Source organism: Pristis pectinata, chromosome 21 (assembly GCF_009764475.1).
Source record: "Pristis pectinata isolate sPriPec2 chromosome 21, sPriPec2.1.pri, whole genome shotgun sequence".
NCBI classification, from domain to species: Eukaryota; Metazoa; Chordata; class Chondrichthyes; order Rhinopristiformes; family Pristidae; genus Pristis; species Pristis pectinata.
In genome coordinates, this window is record NC_067425.1 from 22648100 (window position 1) to 22671863 (window position 23764).

General features: G+C 39.5%; 1 protein-coding gene across 8 annotated transcripts in view; it reads left to right on the top strand.

Moving 5' to 3' along the window:
- Positions 1-715: 715 nt before the first annotated feature.
- Positions 716-23764, top strand: part of auts2a (activator of transcription and developmental regulator AUTS2 a) — a 940688-nt gene continuing 917639 nt past the window's right edge. For 7 of the 8 annotated variants that reach the window (XM_052035562.1, XM_052035568.1, XM_052035566.1 and 4 more), the window contains exons 1-2: positions 1725-1954; positions 2329-3095. In XM_052035562.1, the coding sequence (XP_051891522.1) occupies positions 2811-3095 (285 nt within the window). In that variant the 5' untranslated portion in view covers positions 1725-1954; positions 2329-2810. Of the gene's footprint in view, positions 1698-1724; positions 1955-2328; positions 3096-23764 lie in introns of those variants that run through there. The other variant, XM_052035563.1, reaches the window with a different exon arrangement.

Here is a 23764-nt window from a genome sequence, read left to right on the forward strand (position 1 = left end):
AGCCTCTTACATGCATTTGATCAGTTAGACCAACAGATACTAATATTTAAAAAGGAACTTGAAACAAATTAACTTTGCACATTCTTTAAATTTGCTATTTATTTCTTGTTTACTGAAGCCTTGAACTAAAGGCCAAATTAGCCAGATTTAAATTTAATATTGTTGAATGAAACTGACCCCATAGTGTGATATGATATTATGGCTAATTCTGAGTGTATCAGTTCAATGTACCTGCTAGTTGATTAGGTGGCGGTTTTGCAGTGTCTGGTGACACTTAACCACATGATTGCTGGATTCTTTTAAAACCACTTACATTATCAAATACCGAGATAGTTGGTCTATTTACACCATGAACATTCTTAACTGAAGAATAATGACATTCAGTCGTTTCAAGAGTCGATGGGGAAATAGCAACGTTGTTACTTTTGCCTTGTTTAAATTCGATCAGTGTAAAATGAGGAGTCAATAACCTTGGATAATTGATGTTCTTTATAGCAAACTATCATCATTTTAAAAAAATACCTCCAAGTTAACAATAGAAACTAAAAAAATCAGTAAAGTTGCAAAATCCAAGCACATCTGACATGAATGAGAATAATCTGGCCGCACTTGGTCATAATTTAGTTCTGATAAACTGGTAAAACAACAGGCGAAATAAACATTTATTAATTTCAAATGAAAGAAAATCTAGCTTTACTGCACTCCTACTCTTAAAAAAATTCCATAGCAATTATGCAGATTTTAATGCTTACAATGTTGAGTCATGTCCAGTGCGGATCAAAACATTTATTAATATAAAATGACCTGACTATATCGATTTTCCCTCCCAACCAGTACATCAATCTGCCCTTCATTAGAATCGCCAACAGGTGACTTGGGATTGGTTTGGTTTGACTACAGTGATTCCCTAACATGGGATAATTTTTGTTACCGAACATCGATCAGATCCAAAACTTTTGTCTTGGAGCCGGCCGCGGATGGATGACCGAGACACAGAGCTTCTCCCACACCCACGCCGAGTTCCTCTCACTCCATTGATCAGGCTCCCGCTCAGATGGCACAGGTCCGTTATACCCCGATCCCACCACGTCACTCGGGTACGGTCCACCTTTTGTTACACTCAGCCAAACAAAAGATGACCTTATCTGAATTTTTTAACTTGCAGTAAACTTACAAAGAGAGGGATAAATGTACACCGACACCTCCCAGTCGCCCAAACCGTGCACACTGAACCATCGCTCCAACTTCGACACACTTGCAGTTTCGTCGATCTTTGCAATATTGTTTTAAAATGCAAAGCCTATTAATTAACAATGCACGGTGCGCAGAAATGCGAACCGTTTCACAGCGCTGCTCCAAAGAGAACATGCACGCCGGTGCAATCTTTGTTGTTCCAGACCACAGATGCCAATTTCCCTGATCTTTCGGCGTCTGCTGATTTGTTGTCTCACTTCATCAGAACTTGGAGAAACACGGGCAGAGAAGGGATGCAGAGTGCAACGTAATGAACGATCCGTCATTAAGGACGCCGGGCTGTTTGTAAACACGGGTGTGCACCGGAGCTCGGAGACCGCGCTACCCGACACGGGCTCCACGTTAACCGGTTGCATTGCTGCCAAACCTCCCCCCAAATAATCCCCCGTGCAAAACCGACTGGACTATTTCCTGGTGAGGAAGTACACATGAGCGGAACTGGCGTAAGTTGTTATCCCTGCGCTGGAAGGGCTGTGGATCTGTGTATTACAGACTGGGGAAAGCTCCATTCTTTCTAAAGGATTTTTTCCCCCTTCTCTCTATCCTTATTCACCTCCCTCCTTCCCTCGAGTGGGATTCTTTCACCCCCTTCCTTGCATTTGATCGGAATTTGGAGAAGAATACACACAAAAAAACCCGTCAGCTCCGAAAGTCTTCAGTCTGATGGCTAGAGCTGGAATCTACTGTGGTGGGATGGACGGTGCGTGAATTTTATTCCAGACAAAGAGAAGTCAGAGAGAGAGAGGAGGGAGATAGGGGGGAGAGAGAGGGAGGGAAGGAGAAAGGGAGAAGGGGGCACAGACAGACACAGCCAGATAGAGGGAGAGAGAGGGGAAGAGACAGTGCATGTGTGCGAGAGAGATTGAGGATGAGAGATAGTGAGTGTGGAAAGACAGAAAAGGTGTGGATGAAACAGCGATTTGCTACTAAGCACCTTTTTTTTCGTAACTGGTTAAAATGCAGAAATGATGGGAGGGACATTAAAATCAACCAGGATTTCTAGTTATTTTCCGGTCGCTACAAGTGGAGGAAAAGAGCATTTTGCAAGTGTGTGATTTTATTTTTAATTTTTAGGAAGGACCAAATTGTGGTCGTGGTTATTGTGGATTCCGGGAGATTACTGCTGCTGAAACTATTGGGGGAATTTTTTTAAAAAAACAAGTCGTGTCTCATCTGGGGGAAAAAGTGTTATTATAGAATCAACGTCAGTCTGCACTGTGGAGACCTGGTCAATTTCACTTGAGAATTTGGTCAATTTCACCTGGGGATTTTCTTGTCAATTTTACTTGGAATTTTGTCATTTTCTGTCCGGATGGTCGGCTCGCTTGGAATTATTATGGGAATATTGGAATAATTTCTCCATCCAAGTTATAAACGGATTCTTCTCTTGCGGATTTCTGTCCCGGTGATTTATTAATACACAGGCGACGCGCATCTTTAGTCATCGTCTCCTGCAAAGTGCTTTGGCTGGGCTTTGTGGAATTGCTATTGTTGATTTTATTGAGGGAAAATATATTTTAGCCGTAACCTTTCTGTGGGGAATTCGTGGGTGTGCAATGGATGGCCCGCGGTGCAGTGGGCTTCGCCGGAGTAGGCGATCCAGAGCTCAGAGAAACCGAGACAGGAAGGCAAAGGGAGGAGGAGGTGGCGGTGGTGGAGGCAGTTCGAGGGCCGTCAGCACTCTATCCTCATCGGGGTCTGAGCGAGAGGGCAGCAACAAAAATCCAGCCTCATCGCGACCTAGACCTCCCAGACGACGGAGGAAAGACTCGACTTCAGGAGAAGAAGATCTCATTGATGGGTTTGGAATAGCCAGTTTTGTGACATTGGAAGCTCTGGAGGTAAGAAACGCTTAGATTATGTAAATCATTGCCTCCTTGAGACTGGAGTTTTGGATGTGGTTCAGCTTTAAAAGAAAGCCCATAATGACCCTTCATTATCATGGCAAAATATGTTGTAAATGATTAACACCACTTTAGGTTGTTTGAACTGTTCTCTCAGTTATCATGAAAAGCTTAGAGTTTCTGGTTAGGTTGTTCTCTGGACTGTTTCCTCCTGTCTACACCTAATTCACTTTCCACCCTATCTTCAAAGACTGAAACATTTTAATATATGAAAACAATGTTGATATTTAGTAGTGGGTGTAAAGAGTGCAGCTGGTTAATATTCTTGTTCTTCTTTTAACCTATGTGTCATTGAGCAATAGGCCCTTCCATTGTAATTTGCTAAATTAATAATGTTCGGTCACTTAGCTATAGACTACAGTTGGCAAAAATGAGTAGTGACTGAGAAGGTTGAAAAGCCACCAACTAATGTATTGGCATTGATTTGGAGGTCAACAGAGCTGGAAAATGTGCAAAAAAAAAGATTTAGCTCAGTGAGAGGAGTGGATTATAATACCTTTATTTGATTAATAAAAATTGCAATGAATGGTGATTATGAAATGATATTACTGAACATTGAGAGGGGAAATAGCATCTGGGAGCCAAGCAAGCTCAGGAGAAGTTACATTGAAGATGTGATCAGGTTTTTGCATTCATGAAAAAGCTAGTAGTGTTGCCAGAATCCTCAGTAACGGTTGGCACTCTACAGTAAACTGTGGTTGGGTGCCTCCTGTTTCAGTAGGATCAGCACCATTTACTTAGCATTGGATGGATTCCCCTCCATCAGTACCAACTGAGAAACAAAAGTAAATAGCCTCAGTCCAGAAATGTTTGCTTGCTTAATCCAGAACTAGTGGATGAAATGCCACTTAAATTATTGCTTTACTTAAGTCTCCAAAATTACCAGTATTGATTAGTTTATCCTTTGCATTTCCTGCAGTTCATTCATTTAAATGTGTCTTTATATGCTTTCGGACCAAATTATAGAACTTTTTTTTATTCCTTTTATTACTAAGGAGGAAACGTAATTTTCTTTATTTCACCGTAATGTTAATACAGTTGTGCTGGAGATGGGACATAGCCCCTTGGAGCATTTCCAGAAGTTTTTATTTATAAACTTGTGCATGTGTTTTAACCCTTGTGCACTGTAGTATCACAGACCCTGTGGAGAAATAAGCTGACTTATTGCTTGTGATACTGATGGCTCTCTTATATGTATTGTTTACGTGCTGTCCAAATTGCATGTTTCTTCTCTTCAAAATGAAGCATACTTTTTAAACCATCAGATCTTGTCAGTGACATCTATAGGAAGAAATGGTTATTTGCTCAGAATAACACTTGGCAGAGTTTCATTTTATTTCAAACCTCTTATATGTGATAAAATAAACTGTATTTAGAATATATTTTGAAATCTAAGGTGGAATTTTGGTTGCTATTGTGTCCTTCTTATGAGGTGCAACATGCATTTACTGTGAACTATTTATTTAACAGATGGAAACAGTGAGTTAACATTGCTTTGCAAAATTACATTGTAATGGATTGTTCCAATTATTGTTCTTATTGCTTGTGTTAATTTAGAGTTTCCTTAAGGAGAGAGAAGGGACAGTAAGAAATTATGATCATACTTCATTCATCCTATTGCATAGAAAGTATAGTAATGGAATATGCATATGTTGCTTGCCTTTAGTGTCTTCACTTTCCAAATTCATAGTGAAGTCTTGTGGCCTGTTTATTGTTGATCTGCTTGGATGATGTTCTCAATGTTGGTATTTAAGAAATTTTATTACACTTTTGTCACTGCAAATGTGCTGCAAAAGCTGTGTTCTCTCTCATTTATGGATTTCCTGTTGAAATGTCAGACCTACAGTGAAAAACCTGGCAAACTCTTTAGAGGTTGCATTGATTAATTTGATCAGCATTGGATCCATAGTAAGGAAGATAAATGATGAGAAAATAATTGATTCATTGATATGACGGTGAGGTCTGTTAGTGTCCAAGCCACAGTTTTGTACATGCAACTTGTTTTGCTAATGTAGATCTTACTTTTCCAGGAGGCTGGCTAATATTCACTGCAATTACAGAACCGATTAATGAGTTTCTGTAATGGTGTTATTAGAGTTAATGGACAATGATCCTTTACTAAAATTAGCTGACTTTTTAAATATCTGTTGGGTATTGCTAGATCTTGCCCCTCTGGAATAATAAGTGAATAAAATCTTATTTTATCTTTCTGTTGACTCAGCAGCTTAAATATACTTCAGGCACGTGGAAAAAATTCAAACAGTCTTGCTCTGAGAAATTAGTTTAAAACACAATTCTTAATGAGTCAGTGTTACTTGGTGAATTACTAAGTCTTTTAACAAGTGTTGTACCATAGATATGATTTCATGCACTCTTCCAGGATATTTAATTGTGTTTTATTTAACTAAGTACATAGAAACACTTTTTCTTCACCTAAGTACCTACTTAGTTGGCTCCTTGAGGCTGTAATAAAATGGCACTGTCCTTCCCTGACAATTTTTGTACCGTGTCCATTCTTCTGCGGTGCTCCTAATTATTTAACAAAGTGTAGCTGCAGAGTCTGCAGTTATCCTCATGAGAACGAGTCAACTTTTGGATTAAAATTATTTCAAGCATTCTTCTAAGACCACCATGTTATAGCTAAAGAGTTGCCCGTTGTGGCACTTTTTAAGTTGTTTGCGCTTGTATTATTAATAATGTGTTATTAAGAGTTCTGTAGTGTTGAAGCAGTCAGTCAGTTGCCTAGATGGTTTTGCCTAGGCAGTATCCAGGATTCATTTGCACTTTATAAAATGGGTAGATGGGTGAAGCAGTGAAAATTCGTCGTCTTCTTGCAGATTGTGGATCCAGACCTATAAAGTTGATTTTTTTTTCAGTTGAGCGCTATCTTTTGATTGTAATGGATCAATAGTTATTTTGTAATGACATGGATAACATTTATGCCAGCCAACATGTATAAAAAAAATCTCAGTGAGGATTCGGATTCACTGATATAAAAGGAAGGGTGATTTTATAATGAGCTATTATATTGTTTAATAAGATGTTGTTAACAGAACTGCAATAAACTGCATGGCTATCACAAACCTCCCACAATAAGATCAGAATAACATGAGTACATCATAAGAGGACTTCACTACAGTGAGAAAAAGCAATTTATATTTAAATTTATTTTTTATTTCTAAGTATATCAGAAATTGCTGTTATTTTTGGTGAGAATTGCCTGTTCCCTTTTAGTGTAATTTATTCAGAGTTAATGGGACACAACCTTCCAGTAATCGCACCACGGTGTAGAGATGTTAAATCTTTTCCTTACTTGGGATGTGTTTTTTCCCAGTATGGTGTTTCACTATGATTTTAAAAAAAATCAGCCTCCTTTTACACTTCAGCATTGCATGAAAAATCTAGAATTTACATGCTTGGTTGAAAATGCAACTAAAAATATGAAGGTTGTATTTGAGGCATTGATCAAAAGCAGCCCTGCGGAGAACAGATCCAGTAATTTTGTGTAGCACGTTGTTATGCACAGATTTGCTAGCCAGTCAATAATGTACTGAATGCAGACAAGATGTTGATATAAATTCAATTATTTGAGTTGCACTTTACCCGTCTGTGCAAAACGAGGGAGTTTTTGTCACTCAGCACTGTGACCCGTGCAATGTTTGGAGGACCACATTGTAAATTCTCATTGTTTGCTGTCTGCTGTAATCTGAGTTAAAGTATTGTTAATGCAGCATTGAGAGTGGTTAATGTGGAATGGCGGGAAACACTGACCACCACAGGTAAAATCTGTATTTTAAATTGTTGTGAATTGGGGAAACCCTTCACAGTGCCTCAGTTTAAGATGCAGCATTTTTCTTTTTTCCAGTTTGTTACTCACTATTGTGAATACATCAGTAATCCATAAGAATGTATACTTTGCTATGTTGTGTAAGAATGCATTAATTGATGTTATAGAAACCACTGTCCAGATTAATATCTACAATATTACAGCTTCACTATAGCACTTTGTCGAATCATCTGAAGCCCTTAATGGGTTATTGTGCTACACTCTATTTCCAGTTATATTTATCCTGGCTTGATAGTTTCTTGTGGGTAATAACTTCACTTTCTTTATAATGTTACATTCCTGATCTCACAATCATTTCTTCGTGTTGTGATTAAAAAGAGATTTGCTGTGGCTTTCAATATATTTCATTGCCATAATTTTAAATACATTTTGTTCCCATTTAAATGCCTACATTTTATAGTAAAAGACACAACTGAAGCAGGAAGACATTAAGATGATTTCACTTGCAAGACCTCTTAACTCAAATGATTTAGCACACTTGGGTGATGGGATTTCATTTGGGGAATAAATAGTTCCTCTGGATGCCACATACTGTAAAACAAAACAAAGTTTTATCAACATATTTAAACAAAACTGCTTGACAAGTGAATAGATGCAATGCTATTTCAGTGTTCAACAGGGTAATGTAATCACCTGGAAATTTGGCTCCTTGTTCTTCTGACTTTAAACTCTCTCCACCAAGCAGGGATCTTATTCATTTTCATGGTGTTTCTCAGCAGAGTTCTCCACCTCGAATTGATTTAACAAGATAAAGGGTTAGAAAAATGCTGCTAGTGCTGATTCCATTTTTTTGTGGTGTGTAAGCTAACTGCAGCATGTGAATGTATTTCGATGGGGGACAATGTCAGTTGGCAATGACTTTGTTGATGCAGGCAGAGAAGGTGCCCTTGAGAAGGTGGTTCGAGTCATCTACTTGAACTGCTGCTGTCCTTGTGATGAATGTACTCCCACAGAGCTGTTGGGTCACAGGAATTAAACACAGTAGTGGTGAAGTGACAGATGGGGTGTGATTGGGAGGGGAACCTGTAGGCATTCCAGTGTACTTGTTGCCTTTGCTCTTCTAAGTTGTAGAACTTGTGTGTAAGGGAGCTGCAGTTGAAGAAGCCATGGTGAATTATTGTTTAGTTGATTATTGTTTCACACTTTGAATAGATTAGATTTCTGCAATATTAGTTAATCTCTCTTGAACGGAGGTGTTCCAAAATATCATGCTGTAACAACAAGTACTGTTGTTAACTGGCATTTTAATTATTCTGATTGACATCTAATCTGCAAGAATAACATGCAAACACACCCTGAAATATGAAAAGGTATTCAATAATGGTTATTGTAAATCTTGCTTTACTTGTGTACAGCATTTTGAATTGTATAACATTGGTGAAACAGGGTGAAATTGGCTCATTTTGTAGGACCACACTCTTTTGCTTCATTGATTGTGAGTGTAAATCTCATTCCAGAAGTTGAGCACATGATTCAATCCAGTGTAGTGTTGAATAGTCCATTGGGATTTAAACTGAGTTCTTGCTTATTTCATTGCATTGAAGCTCTTACATAAGTGGAAATTGTCACTGTCAAATAATACTAGATCCTGAAATAATTCACTCAATAAGCATGTTATCAAAAGATTAAAGCAGATTGATTAAACTCTTGCGTTTTGGCTATGGATACATTTTCCTGTAATGCTGGGTTTGAATCCTTATGGTTAATGCTGAGGCCTTCTCCCCATGAAGCACAGTCACAGACATTTTTGTGAATAGCTGAGTATTTTGGATCAGGACAAGTGTCTTTTATCTCTGTCCCATATAAAATTGTAGATAGCTATGTGCTAATTCATGGATATCCCAAAAGTTGCCTTATTATCAACACTTGACAAATTTTATATGGCTATGGGAATGTCCTGCGGATAACATGCATGATTAATCTGTTGATACCAGTACATTGTAGGAAGAACTGGACATATTTGTGATTATTTTCCTTCACTATAGTATATTAATAACCTGCTCTAATATAGTATTAATACATTCCTGTGTGATAGTGAAACACTTTGTGGTGAGGAATTAAAACTATTACAAACATCAGCACTGCATTTGAGTAATCCTTGTGCTATCCACTCTACTGCATAAAGCTGCCTTTAGGATCAAATTTTCATTTTGTTCTACTGAGTATTTCCAATTGCTGCAATGTGTGAATGAGCTTGGTCCCACTGTTAATAAATTCCTTGTGGCACTACTATTTGCTGTGTAAACTATTCTTGCCTGGAGTCTGTAGAATCTAAAGCAACCCTGTAATTGTGTCCAGTATTTATATTTTCTATTCAGATCAATGGGATAATTCGCAGAAATGAGATCGGTTTATCCTGTGCAGCAGGAAGATGGGGCAACTTTAACTGTGATCTCATTGAAAGGATTCCCAGGTTGATTTTGATCAGCCTTTGAACACAACAGTGTTGCACAAAGAAGGATTGCATTGCATCTGACTTAACTTCTTCCAAGCAGAAATCGTGGTCCATCCAGCATAATTGTTGCTATTATTGATATGCACTGCAATGTAGATGGGTCACAAAAAATCCTATTGCAAATAACTTCAGTTTATAGCACAGAAAATTTGAGGTAAGGACAGACTTCCGGCAGGTATTATTTTAATCTGCACAAGGTGATCTTGAATTAGATGCTGAGTGTATATACTTACCTGATGCCTTCCAGTCAAACTGGATTTTTAGAACATCCTTTCAATTTGAGCTTCGCTTTGTTTTTACAAGCTGTGTTGCCTTGAAATATTGTTAATGTTTGAACAGTTTAAAAAAAAATCAATTATGAATATGTCCATTTCACTGCTTGCAACTCAATAGGTGAACAACACAGGCAGATGTGTTGATTAGGGATTAGTTTGTAACCTTTAGTAAAGCCAGATGCCATTCTGTAATACTATAAGAATAAGAAGGCAAAATTTGCTGGATTAACACTGTGTGTCTCCATCAGCATCTGAAGGAAAAGTAAGACTTCATTTTTATTGCCATAAATGTATATCGTGGAAGAATTTAGTTTCCAGCCTGCTGAAAAAATGTATTTCCATGAAAAATATGTGCAAAGTTAGTTTAATAACTCCCATTGTTACAACAGTAACTAAAATCAAAAGTATTGAATTGGCTGTATAACATGCTTTGGGACATCTTGAGTTTGTGAGAGGGACTACATAAATAGAAGTTTGTTCTTTCTATAATGAGCTAATTGATTTGCAAAAGAGTCTGTTGATTCAGTTAATATGGTTTAGTCATTTAAAGAGCAAATTTCACCGATTGGAGGCACTTTCCAAAATAGTGCAATGCCAAAATATTTCTGACTTATGTTTAAGACATGCCTGTGAATTGAATGTTTTTGACGGAACATTGGGCCTTTTGATGTGTCGTTTTCATAAATTTGTACACGGAGGAGGATGCAAAGCCCTGTACGGTATCTACATGAGCACTTGCTGTTTCCAAGAGTTGACTGATCTGATTTATTTTCCTCTTCTTAAAATGATCAACACCAGCTGTAGCCTTTAATCAAAATACAGATCATTGCCCACCTACCTGTGTTGTCCGACAGGGAGGGGGAGTAATTTTATTTTGCGGTTAATGCATAAAAAATATAGGTTTATCACGCTGCCGAGTGAAATCAAATAAAGCTCTGACGATAGTTAATGTGGCGAGCACTGACAACACAAATAACAGGAGGCAATTTGATGCTTGAATCAGCTGTATGCATTTAAACAATATGCCTTGATGATGAATTTCATGCACTATAATGGAAGTGTCAAAGTGGTTTTGTGGTGCCTTCCCATACTGTTGGTCTTGGGCTGTGTTTTCACATTTATGAAAAGTCAACAGTCATTTAATGCCCATGTCTCCAAATAATAAAAGCACTGAATATTTCTTGTTAGAGATGTATTTACTTAAGAGGATTCACTATCTGTATTTAGACATAGACTTATACTATTGGATCAAATGCAACAGCTGACTTGTACACCAGATGCAAGTTTGGGGTCTCTTCACAGTTTATTGTCAGAAAACACAGTGACAAAGCCTGGATAACTTCTGCATGTTATCGTTAGTGTAAAAATGCGTCATATGGCTACTTGTAGATCTTTTGTTTTTAGATGATGTTGTGGTAAGTACCTCTTTTTTTTCATCTGACCCTGGAGACAAGGTGCCTCAGTACAAATCCTTCCATGGTTGCCTCCAATATTTTTCTTAACCAGTTGTGGGAAGTGCCCAACAGGACCAACGTAAGACTGTTCAGTATTCCCTTGCTCAGAGCCACCCCTGCTTTACCACAGTGACCCAATGCTGGACATGGTTTAGAATTGGCACCAGCTGGATTTGGATTTGGATTTGAACCTGAGTCCACGATCAGATCCTTAGCACCAGGCATTAATGCAGTATTATTGCAGTATACAGTGTCCCTCTGTGCACTTTTTTTGAAAAGAAGAATAAATTTAAATCATCTGTTGCATGTCTATTTCTTTGGAGTTTTCCAGTTTAAGTTGTATTATTGAATTGCTTATCTCACTGCCAGCAATCTTTTATCTTAGCTCTGCTAACTGCCAGCATTATGTTCTGCCAAGTGTTTCCACGTGGCTTCACATCACATAACAGAAAGAGATTTCATTTTACACGATTGTGACATTAGACCGAAGCTGGAGTGATTCCAGCAGATAGTGAGAGAGAGGGTATTTCATTTTAGCTGTAAAAATTGTTCCAGAGAGCTCTGTGCTGGTGAGGAGGAAAGGGATTGTTCTCTGTGCTTTAATCATCTCAAAATCTCCTATGTCATTATAAAACACACTGAAACATTGATTGAGACCATTAGTAGATGGATAGTGATTTTATTGCTGAACAGCTGCAGATCAGCTTGTTCTACAAATGGAGCCATTTACCACACGTTAATACATAGTTCTGGCTGGTACAATTGGTGCAATTGTCAAGTTTTAACAATCTATTTACCAGTGATAAGTAGTAAATTGTGACCTGTAATACCACATATATACTGATAGGCATGAAGGAATAATAGTGTGTATGGTGTGTGTATGTATATATGTGTTTATGTATAGTTTAACACTTCATTTTACCCTAGTCCAATATTTTCTTGCATATCATAAATCAGGCAAGTGATTTGTTGTCACAAAACAACCAGGGAGGAACCCCATAATTTTCGCCATACAATTCAACTTTCCTGTCAACTAATCTGCTCACCATTTTAATTTTAATCAGCAGCCTGCTTTAAATTGCCAGTGTTTCGTGCCTCTCTCAGCCCTCTGCCATGTGAAGGAAGTTTCCAGCTGGTTACTGTAACACCTGCTCGCATAATTGGCATGTGCTCCACTCCACTTTCCAGCAATTTAATTCGAGCTCAGATTTTAACCAGAGGTGGTGAGCTGAGCACAGGTAGTTCTTGTGGCAATGGTCTGCCATAACTTGAGTTCACTGTGCCAGGTGCAGTCCAAAACCATTGCTGAAGCACAAAGTAACTAAAACTAAGTCGGGCTCTCCTTCCTAAACAGCACACCAATGACCCCTACTGGAACTGCAAATATGTGCACGCTGAAGGTGCACAGGATTGTGTTTGCCTCTGAACTTCCCCACTATGAAATAAGCTTTGGCTCACACTTGATATGAGAGCACCATTACCTCTTGCAACTGTAAGGCAAGGAGTCCATGCCACCAGCAGAGGAGAAAAATTAGAAGAAGGATAATGTTTCAACTCCAGCTCAATGTGAAACTCCCTTTACACAGTGCCCATGTGGATCATTTGAGGTGCTCGCAAACTTCTTTTAACATCAGCTGAACGGAACTGTCCCAGTGGCTCTCTAATAACTTTTGAAGTGATCCAACTGGGAAGCAGAGTGCACCTCCTCTGTAACCGGGCATTGTACAACCTGCAGCGTTGTGCAGCTGGCTTTATAGTCTGCCAGATGAATATTACATTCTGTACATACCAGAAGGATGTATACATTATTTCCTGTGTAAAAAATATAATATTTTCTGTTACATTGAGATTTGCACATCCACTCTCTCCATGTTACACCAAGACCCTCTCTTCTACACCATCACAATACGTTCAGTTTTATTGGGGTTTACAAATCCACTTTCTGTTCATTTGCATTGTTAACTCTTACTCCAAGAAAAGCTGCAGTAAATGTGGCTGTGTAATCCCCTGAGTTTATACCTATTCATTTTGTGTTGACAAAAAAAAGTACAGTGCAGTTTTTCCCTTTAAAAGTTACAGAATCTAGCTTTTTATTTTTTTAAAAAAAAGGGTCCCAAGGTTCTGTCGGTGAGGCTGACCAGAGTAAACCATGAAGGAACTTGCATGTCATTTTGTAAACAAGTGGGAGGCAAGTGATGGCCAGCAAAGATTGGATCTAGTCATGCCTCCTGTTCTGAATGCCTATTCTCTCTCTCTCTCCCAGTGGCCATGTTAATAAGTTGTACTGAGGCCGGATGTACATCCTGTTCCCATCAAATGAAAATGAGTTTTGCAAATAATTGGCCAGTTGAAGAGAGATTGTTGAATTATGATAGGGGAAAAAGGATTTGATTCACTTCTGTTGCTTTTAAAGAAATGTTATCCTTTATACTATTTCCACTCCATTAATCTCTCCAGGCTTTGGCAACACTTTGGATTAATTTTACGACCATTCATTAAAGTTTAAAAGATGGCTACAGACAATGCAACTTGAATAAAGGAGACACAGTGTCTGGTGAATTCAGCTCAGGAATCGTGGAGTAATATTTCCTTTCCCCTTTCAGTAATGGCTGATGTGAAATGATCTGCCTTCATTGGTGTGGTGTGGCAGGACCAAGACTCACTGGTGAATGAGGCGGGGCATTCATGTTCACAGTACTGGAGTAAACTCACTCACAGTGGAATAAACAAGTGAGGATTCCGTATTATTAGGGTGGGGGGGGGGAAGAAATGTTTTATAGAGCGGTGGAAATGGTTTTTTTTCCTGCTTGAATAATCTGTCAGTGGAAATGATAAATTGAATAGGCACAAACACATTATATGATGGATACATGTCTAGAGCTAGTGATTCACTGAAATATAAACTGTCAAGTGTGGCAGATGAAGAACTCTAGTCTGAATGGTGAATGAGTTATGTAGCAATGATTTGCTGCTGGTTTACTTTTTTTTCAGAAGCCATCAAAGCATGCTCTGGTATTGCGTTCATGCCACGTAATTTTGCAAGCTTTGTGTTTTGTTTCTAAAGGCTGAGATAATATCATGGCCTTAATCTGTGTGGGCTTTCCTTGACAGGAGGTGGTTTGTGTTCTGCATGCCTTGAGTAGTTTTCCCACAAGGCACTCAAAAGGCAATTGGTGAAGTTGCATGAGAGTTTAGCAGATATAGTGCGAGATGAAAGTGATTTCTGTTTTAGTTGTTTGCACTGATTGTGCTAATTGTGTAGAGTACGATTTTTCGTTAAACTCCACTCTTTCTTCAAAACAAAAGTATAGCCTTGAGAAGCTATGTGGGTCCAAACTATCTCTTCAATAGTATGTGGAATTGTCCTTGTTGAGTCCTACTCAGAACTTCTCCCTCCTTCTCTGGTATATTGATGACTGTAGGTACTGCTTCCTGCTCTCTTACAGGACCTTGTGTTTCATCACCTTTTGCTGCCAATTCCACTGGGATTTCACTTTCAAGTGGCCTGTTTGCTTGCTCTCAACTCTCCTATATCTATCTCAGAAGAGGTTAGAGACCAGTATCCACTAAATCCACAGATTCCTGTGGTTTACTTTGACAGCACTCCTCCCATACTGCTTACTTGCAAGGATTTCATGCATTCTCTGTTTCACAGGCTCTGTCATCCCTACACTGATGGACACCTTCTCGGCAGCACTCATATGGGATGTCTTTATTTTTCTTTAACCGTATTTCACCTCCAGCACACTGAGAGGGCTCTCAATACATCTGCTCCATTTCCTGCACTTCTGGTCTGGCCCTCACACCATCCAGTAGAACCCAATCGGGTTCCCCTTGTCCTCGCTTTCCTCCTCACCAGTCTCCACATTCAATAGATCATCCAGTGTAGTTTCTGCTACCCTCAACGTGAGGCCAACACCAGGCACATCATCCCCTTCCCGTTCAGGGAACAACAGGAACTGTACCCTCTATCACTCCCTGGTTCATGCTCCCTTCCCCACCCCATCCTCCTTCTCGTGATACCTTCTCTTGCAACTTCAGGGATTGTAACACCTGTTCTTTTCACCTTTTGATTCTACCATCCAGGGACCCAAACACTGCTGCTGGGTGAAGCATTGTTCACTTGTACTCTTCCAGTATAGTGTACTGCTCAGGATGTGGTCTGCTCTACAATGCAAAGACAGATTGGATGATTGCAGACATTTCCTGTCCGCAAGGAAGCCTGTTGGTGTGTTTGGGTGATAATGTGCGATGCCAGGTCTATTGCTTGCTTTTATTTGTTGTTGCCCAATGTAGGGGATGATGTAGACTTGGGTGGTTGCTTTCCATGTGTGGGAGAGTGATTTTGTGAGCTGATGCCTGTGTTGGGAGTGATTTCATTGGCTGATGCCTGGTATGATTTCTGTGTGTGTGATGCTGGATGAAGGAGTGATGTTGTTTGAAGGTGCAGGTTGCAGCTGAGCATTGGGGTGATTTGTGCATTTGCTGCATTTTGTTGGGTGGACTTTGTGTGTTAATGCTGGGGGAGAGATTATATCAACACAAAATATCAATGTGTGCAAGTAATTTTATGTAGGCTGTAGGAGTGATTTTTGTATACTAGTGCAAGATGTACAACATGGTTGTGTTCTGTATCAGCTTGTGGGTTGGTTGTGTGGTAGTGGATGAAGGAGGTGATTTTTGTGTGTTGTTGCCAGGTACGAGGGTTGATTATCTTTGAGCAGGTGTAGTTCCTGCTATTTTTGTGGTGCTGCCAGTGTTGGGATGATTTAATGAGTTGGTGCTGATCCAGGCTGTGATTGTGTCCGCTGGGGCAGTGTGTAATTACAACTGTGCGTTGGTGTTGTATGTGATATTTGTCTGGGGCTGCATTTAGGGACTGGGTTTTTGTGTGTGATGTTGATTGTAGTATGTTGTTCCTTGTGTGTGGTGCTGAATGTAGGAGGTGATTTGTGTGTTAATGCAAGGTATATGGAATGACTTTATCTGATTAGTGCAAAGGGGTGTGTGTTTGGTGAGGGCTTGATTGTATGTGTCATTGTAGGGTGTAAAAGGTGATAGTGTGTTAATGCTTGGTGTAGATTGGGGTGGTTGGTTTCCATGTGTTGAGTGATTTTTATGAGTTGGTGCTGCGTAGGGAGTGATTCATTTGCTGAGTGCAGGGGATGATTGTGTCCTTATTTTAAATTTTTGAAAAATCTTTTAAGTTTTAAATTTTACTTACAGCATGGTAACAGGTGCTTCCAGCCCAGCGAGTCTGCGCTGCCCATTTTAAACCCATATTAACCTACCTGTACGTCTTTAGAATGTGGGAGGAAACTGGAGCACTCGGAGGAAAGCCATGCAGACACAGGAGAACGTACAAACTCCTTACAGACAGCGGGAATCAAACCCCGATCGCTGGCGCTGTAATAGCGTTACGCTAACAGCTTTGCTACCGTGCATGATTAGGGTGTATGATTTTTGTTAGTGGTTGGGTGTAAGGTTGATTTTGTATACAGGAGCTGTGTATGTGGGTGAACTTTTGTGAGTCCGTATTTAGTGTGTGATTAGTTGTGTTGATGTTGGGTGTAGGGATTGATTTATATTTGTGTGTGATATAGATTTAAGGGCTGATGCTGGTCCTGGAGATAACTCCGTCAGGGTGGTTTTGTGCATTGATGCCAAGCATAGAGGTTGTTTGGATGTGTTAGTAACAGGAGGCAGGACATAATGGGATGTATTGGTGCCATGTGTATTGGGTGCTTTTGTGGTAGTGCCTGGGGTGTGATTGGCTCTATCGGTGCAGTATAGGGGGATGTTGTGTGCTTTAGTGCCAGGAGCACTACCTGATCTTGTGTGCAATGCAGATAAAGGGGTAGGCTTTGTGCTTTGTTTTTGGGGATGAATGTGTGCATTGGTGCCAGATATCTGGATGAATGTGTGTTTTTGTGAAGCCTCTCGGGTTGTTTGTGTTGGTGCAGGTCTATAGGGAGTGATTTTTTTAAATTGTTTCATTCCAATGAGGTTCTCTACAGATTTGGATAGTCAAGGCTTGGAACCCCCGTTCAGGGTGGTGGCTGGTGCTTGGTTGGTTAAACAATGCTTGATTGCAGGGACAGTCAAACTCCTCCAATACAACACTCCTGGTAATTAGTGGGGCCGGACTGGCAGATTTTCCCGATTTGTTGAATATTATTCCTATTAATATCTCAAAGCACTTTTAATTCAGTTTTTTTCATATGTTACGCAGAAGTAGAATAAATTTTCCAGTGATCCTGATTACAGTGGGTGATTTTCTTTGTTGAACCTGGCAATGACATACACAATCACCTCCTTCACCGAGTACCCCACACAACCACCCAACAAGCTGACGCAAAACACAAACATGTCATTTATATCCTGCACCAAAAAATAAAATTGCTCCATACAGCCAACACAAACACACAAAATTATCCATACCCATTGTATCAATACAAAATATCAACCACTATCCACAGCATTAACACACAACATCCCACCCAGCACACTGAAGCAAATGCACAATCACCCCACACTCGGCTCCAACACACTACTACCTGCATCTTCAGACAACATCACTTCCTTCATCCAGCACCCCACACACAGAGATCACACCTGGCATCAACTAATGACATTAGGGTGAACTTGTGCAATGCAGGCATTGGGGTTAATTTTGTGTGTTGATGCTGTGTGCTAGATGTGATTACTGTATCTGTGATGTGGGTGTGCTTTTTATGTTGGTGGCAGGTGTGGGTGATTTTACTTGTTGCTGTGTGTAGGCATGACTTGGTGTTGGTGCTGGGTGTAGGGGAGTGATATTACGTGGTGTAAAGTGTGGGAGGTGATTACATCTACTTGTGCTGGGTTTGAGGGTGTTTGTGAGTTACTGGGTATAAGGTGTGATTTTTGTATGCCATTTGTTGTAGGAGATGATGTTGCATGTGTTCGGAATGTTTGGAAGGAATCAAGGGATACAGGGTTAGTACAGGAAAGTAGCACTGAGGTAAAAGATCAGCCGTGATCCTACTGATGAGCAGAGAAAGTACGAAGGGCTGATTGGCTACATCCTACTTCTTCTGTCTTATATTCTTGGATCGCTGGTGAGCCATTACCAGCACACATTCTGAACTCACCAAGGCCTCGGTTTGCCAAGTTATCTGGAGCGAAGTGGGGTAAAATCACAGCTGTCAGTGAAACATGTCCCATTTAATAAACTGGCTGGCTGTATAATTATTGTCATTGAACTGGAGTGAAGCAGGATTCACTTGGAGGAGGTACTTGGTTTCGGGAGTCTGTGAGGAGGAGTGGACTTACTTCCATCTTTCACTATCCTGATGTGATGGGCTTGTAGGGAATATACTAGAAAAAGTGGTCAAAAATTATGGTTAGAACACCAATCCTTAAATAGAATGTGCAGTCTTGCAGTGTGTCCCAAAGATTAAGTAATTGGAAATGGTACGAGGGAGGGCAATATAAAAGATGGATGTCATTGTGTATGCATGTGAATATGCCATGAAGCATTCTGTCTTTTCTAATGTCAAAAAAAATAGTGCTTTCCAAAATAATCCACCGCAAACCATTTGCTTTCATACCTTGTTTTTAGTTTAAAATGATACAAGTCTTTCGTGCCAGCTTGTTCTCATTGCAACTGAAATTGATTTTGGCTTAAATGCACAAGGTTAATAAATGAAAACCTAAAATTGCAATTTTTTCCTTCTACACGCCAGCAGTTTTCTGAAGGACTGAATTAAATGAGTGCACAGGGCTCTATCCTCCTCTGCCTAATAGTCTGATGGAGTTAGCTGAAATCTGACAGAAAATTAAATAGTTGTGTTTGAGGAATAGCAGAGGTCCAGTGTTACACCAGATGACTCATCTTTCCACATCAGTCCTGCAGTGAACTGGATGAAGGAAAACATATTTAAAGCTTGAAGATGAGCTTCAAAATAAAATCAAAAATCTTATTTTGAAAATAATAAATAACAATTTATTTTAAAGTAAATAATTAAAAAACAAAAATAACATTAAAAATATTATAAATCCATTGAGGATGTGTGTTACTTCAGGTACATTGTTCCAAGGTGAAGAAAGATCAGCTAAGGATTCTAAATAAAGAAATGAAATTCTTGAACATTACCTGCTGCTCTGCTCTATTTTCTATGGATTGATGTGGTTGGGGTGGGGGAGCATACTTGTTATAAGGGACAGCTCATTCCAACTGCCTTTTGGTTATTTATCTTGATGTAACATAGACACCTGCTTCAGTCCCCAACCTTTACTGGGTGCACATACTGTGAGAGAGGAGTGGAGATATAGGGTGGGGTAAATGAGAGGATTGTCTACCTTGTCTGCAGGGGAATCAGATACGATTGCTGCTGCTGTTGATTTTTATCCAGTGGCCATTGTTGGAAATGTATGCGTCAGATGGAACAAGATCAGGTTTGTCAATGATGTCTTTAATGGCTTGCTAACATTTAAATATCTAGATAAGTTCCCAAACTCTTTATTGAGTACCCCTTTCCAGATTTGCAAGCTGCTCATCAGCATATTTTACATGCTAACTTCTTAAGTGCCAATTATTGATGACCTAATTCCTTTGGCCAGAGCATCCTCCCTCCCAATTCTCTCTCCATTTCCACCCTCTGAGCCTCCCCCACCCCATTGCCACTCACATCCTGTCACACAAGTTATTATCCATGCCGGTATAAATTTGCGATTGCACCATTTCTCCAAGATGTCTTGCCTCCCCATGGACATATGAATGATAAGTTGGGATCTTCTAGTCTAATGTATGAGAAATGGGTAGGATGTGCTGGGGGCAGGGAGTGATCAGCTTGAGTCAGTAGCTTCAAGAGAGGATAGGACAATATCTATCGAAATAATATTCCAGCATGAAACCGAGAAACACCTGGTGAATCTCTTCTTTGGCTTTCGGGCATTTGTATCCAGAGCAACCCCCATCATTGTACAGACTGAAAATCCAAGTTCCTGACCTTGAAATCCAGACAAAATTTGTCATCAAAATGATAGGCTTTGTATTTTCTGAGTCTTTGCCCCCCCCCCCCCCCCCCCAGAGATGTTTCCTGAGAGCAAACCTATTGTGCAGCTTAAAGGATTGAGCAGTTTTGGGTGTAGGAGGCTTGGGGAGGTAACTACAATTTGCTGAAATCATGATCTCTTATGTAGCTGTTTCTTGATCCCACAGGCTGAGAGTTTCTGTGTATAAAACTGTACCTGTGCTCTGCCAGCCACCATCCCCAAGCCCCTGCCAAGTTAGAGTTACAGGCACACAGATTTCCTGCAGATGTGCTAGTTCAGACTCATTCACCAAATTACAACCAGATTTGGACTTGGCAGGAAGCAATCATTTCTCTGGTGCACTACTGGAGTTTTCTTTTCTCTTGTCGGGAATCACTGTACTTCAGTCCTCTTTGACTTGTATTTGCACCATTAGTAAAAGGCACTTTAAGCTACTGTAACTTGGTTTATAAATGTGGATGAAAGGTGGTTCAGTGGGTTAAAATTTTATATTCCTTCCTTAATTATGAAAATTACACTGATTCAGTGCTTTCCTCTTGCCTCCATTGTTTGCATTGATTTACGGTCCTTTTTATGGTGTGGTGTATTCTTACACAAAGGTAGGAAAGTCTGGTCTACCTTGAGACTGTGGGAACTGAGCCAATTTCCGTCATGAGCCAACACAGTAAATTCAAAATTGTTTAAGAGTAATTTAAATTGAGGAGAAGCTGTAGCCATTAATGACTGTAGTATCTTCTCAGTATTTGCCAAATGCTTTAGTATAATGTAGAAAAGAGGGTTTCTCAAGCTTTATCTGAACCCACAAATGTTTAGTTTAACTGACTTTGTAGCCGTAAAACAAAATGTAGATTATCCTTTAACTTCTGGTTCATCTCTTCCCCAAGTTCAATATGGGGAATTTAGGCTTCCTCGGCAAAAGCATGAATTTTCTTGTTTCTCCTGTCCTCCATAACCACCCTACCCAAATGTCCTCACCCTTTTCTGCCGGGTTATATACCTCTCCATAGATGTCATGGTCAGTATCAACTATTAAACCAAAATTAATGAAGCACGTTATCTAGCCATTTGTTGTTGTAAGTTATGAGTCTTGCCTGCATGAAAATTGGTGCTGTGTTTTCCTCCTTTACAACTGTAAGTATTTTAGGACATGATTGGGACATCCAGTAGTCATTGAAAGTGGTATTTAAAAGTGTGTTCTTTTAGAAATCAGTTAACACATCTCATTTGGTCATGTGGAGAGCTGGAGAAAAGAGCGATTCTTCTTGGAGAGTGAGAGGTTTTGGGTTGCTGGGAACAAGATGCATTCTTTAATTAGAGAAACCAGGACTAAATTGGTGCCAGACAGGCAGTTTAAGTGAGAGTGGAACTCGTAGTGAAGAAAACTTATTTTTAGTGCACTTCTACAAAGTCAATCTATGGTGTTGCAGGTAGGAAGCGGTAACTACTTAACCAGTTTGCCAAGAATGATTGTGCTTATAAATTGCAGGTAAAATAATGGCATCAAAGTAAGTGCTCAATGTGGGAGGAAAACATTTCCTCTGGGATCCAGGGGAGCATTTCTCTTCCTTGCCCCTCAAGCAGTGCAGAATATGGATCTGAATCTGTGACCTTGCATATGTCTACAATGAAATAGATTTGACCATTTGCTCTTTGTAATTTAATGCAAAGTCTGCACTTCTCAGTGCCGCCTACCTTGACAAATTGGATGTGTGGCTTTCTATCCTATCATCCAAGTCATTTATAAATATGTTGAATAGTTGCAGCTTCAACACGGATCCTTATTGGAACCCATTCGTCACATCTTGCCATTTTAAGTACACCACCATTTTCTTTACTGTCTGTCTCCTGTCACTCAGCCAATTTCTTAGCGAGGCCAGTATAAATGGATACAGCAGTATAATAACAATATGTCCTTGGTTGACTATGCTTTGTTGTATATTGTACTCTGTTTCCACTGAAGTAATTGAATTTCTCACTAGTTTGCAAAGCCCTATGAAAGATTTCTCCATTTATTATTAATTATTCTTGAGAATCTATTGAGATACCTAATCTTCATATTACTGTTTTCCCCATTTAAGTACACAATAAAAAAAGTGCTTTCCATAACTTGAACCTTTATAGTGATATAGATATGGGTTTCAAGAATTCTTAATAAAACTGTTGCAGTGATCACTGTGAAACGCCGGTGACAATGACATTAGGTTTTCATATTCCTAATATTTGTTTGTAAATTTATATCCTCTAAGGACTAGCATTATGTGGATTTTTAAAATAGATTAATTCAAACAATTCTTAAAATACATGTGCAGTGATTTTTTTTCAGTGTGAAGCTGATGTTCAGCTGCTCACAAATTACTTCAGGGAAAAAAAACCCGACAATGCATTTTTTTTGATTACATTAGAACTTTGTAAGAAATTCTAGGCAAGTGTTTTAAACTCTCCAGTACTTTGAAAAGATAAACTAAGACATGGACCAGAATTTTCTGGAATTTTGAATCAAAACATTTGGTATCACTGACGTAAATTTAATGATTAATGTAAAATATTGGGAAAATTTGGACAAAAGTAAATTCACTGAAAAACCAAACACTGGGAAACTGAGTTAAGATGCCTTCAATAATAACGAAGAATCTGCTCGAATCACCTCAGTGTTTTCTTTTACAGCCCGCATACTTCTGAAGCTTTTAATAATTGATGCTTGCTGTTTAAAACTCCTGAATATTTGCACTACACATCCTAAGTGGAATCCCATTTTAAGGAGGGAGACCAGACCTTTCGTATGAGAGGAAGCTTGGCTTCTATGCTGTTGTACCTTTACCAGGTTTGATAGTGTACACATAAACTCTATTTGGTTTTGTCTGGCCAGTGTCTTAGTTAAGGTTAACATCTATTAGCACATTTTCCAATCATTCAGCTGAGTGTTACCAGGCTAATCCTTTAAGCCACCATGTGTACTCAATGGCAGTGTACATTTTATTAGATGTGCCGAAATGCCCATAAATTTATCCTCCGTGTTTATAGAGTGTAAAGACTTGCTGTCTCCACATGTGCTTCGCGTTGTCTCTTTATTTGTGGCAACTATCAACAATGCAATCTCTGTAGCCTTGTCACCTTTCTCTTTAGGGGATTCTGCAGCTTCCTTTTTTTCCTTTTGTGTGCACTGAGTTTCTGAAATAGCTGGCGAGCTGCGAGAAGGGCTGCACTCTCCAAAGGTCATCCAAGGTCATGTTCAGCATCTGGGGTTGACACTGATGAGGCTAGCTGGGGGTGGGGAGGAAACAGCCCGTCTAATCTTTTGTCGTTCCAACATGCTCATTATAATTCCTTACACACACGTTTGCATTTCCTGATGTATAAAATCTATTTATTTTTAAAACAAAGCATGTTTTCTCCTGTGAGGTTATGTGAGAGAATTGCACTGCTGGCAAAATTTATCTCTGCACTTGAAAGCTGAGTGCCAGAGCAGGTCAGACACATGGTTGCTCGGACTGCTATTTGTTGTCAAGGTGGATCCAGGCTGTGGGTGAGGGTGTAGG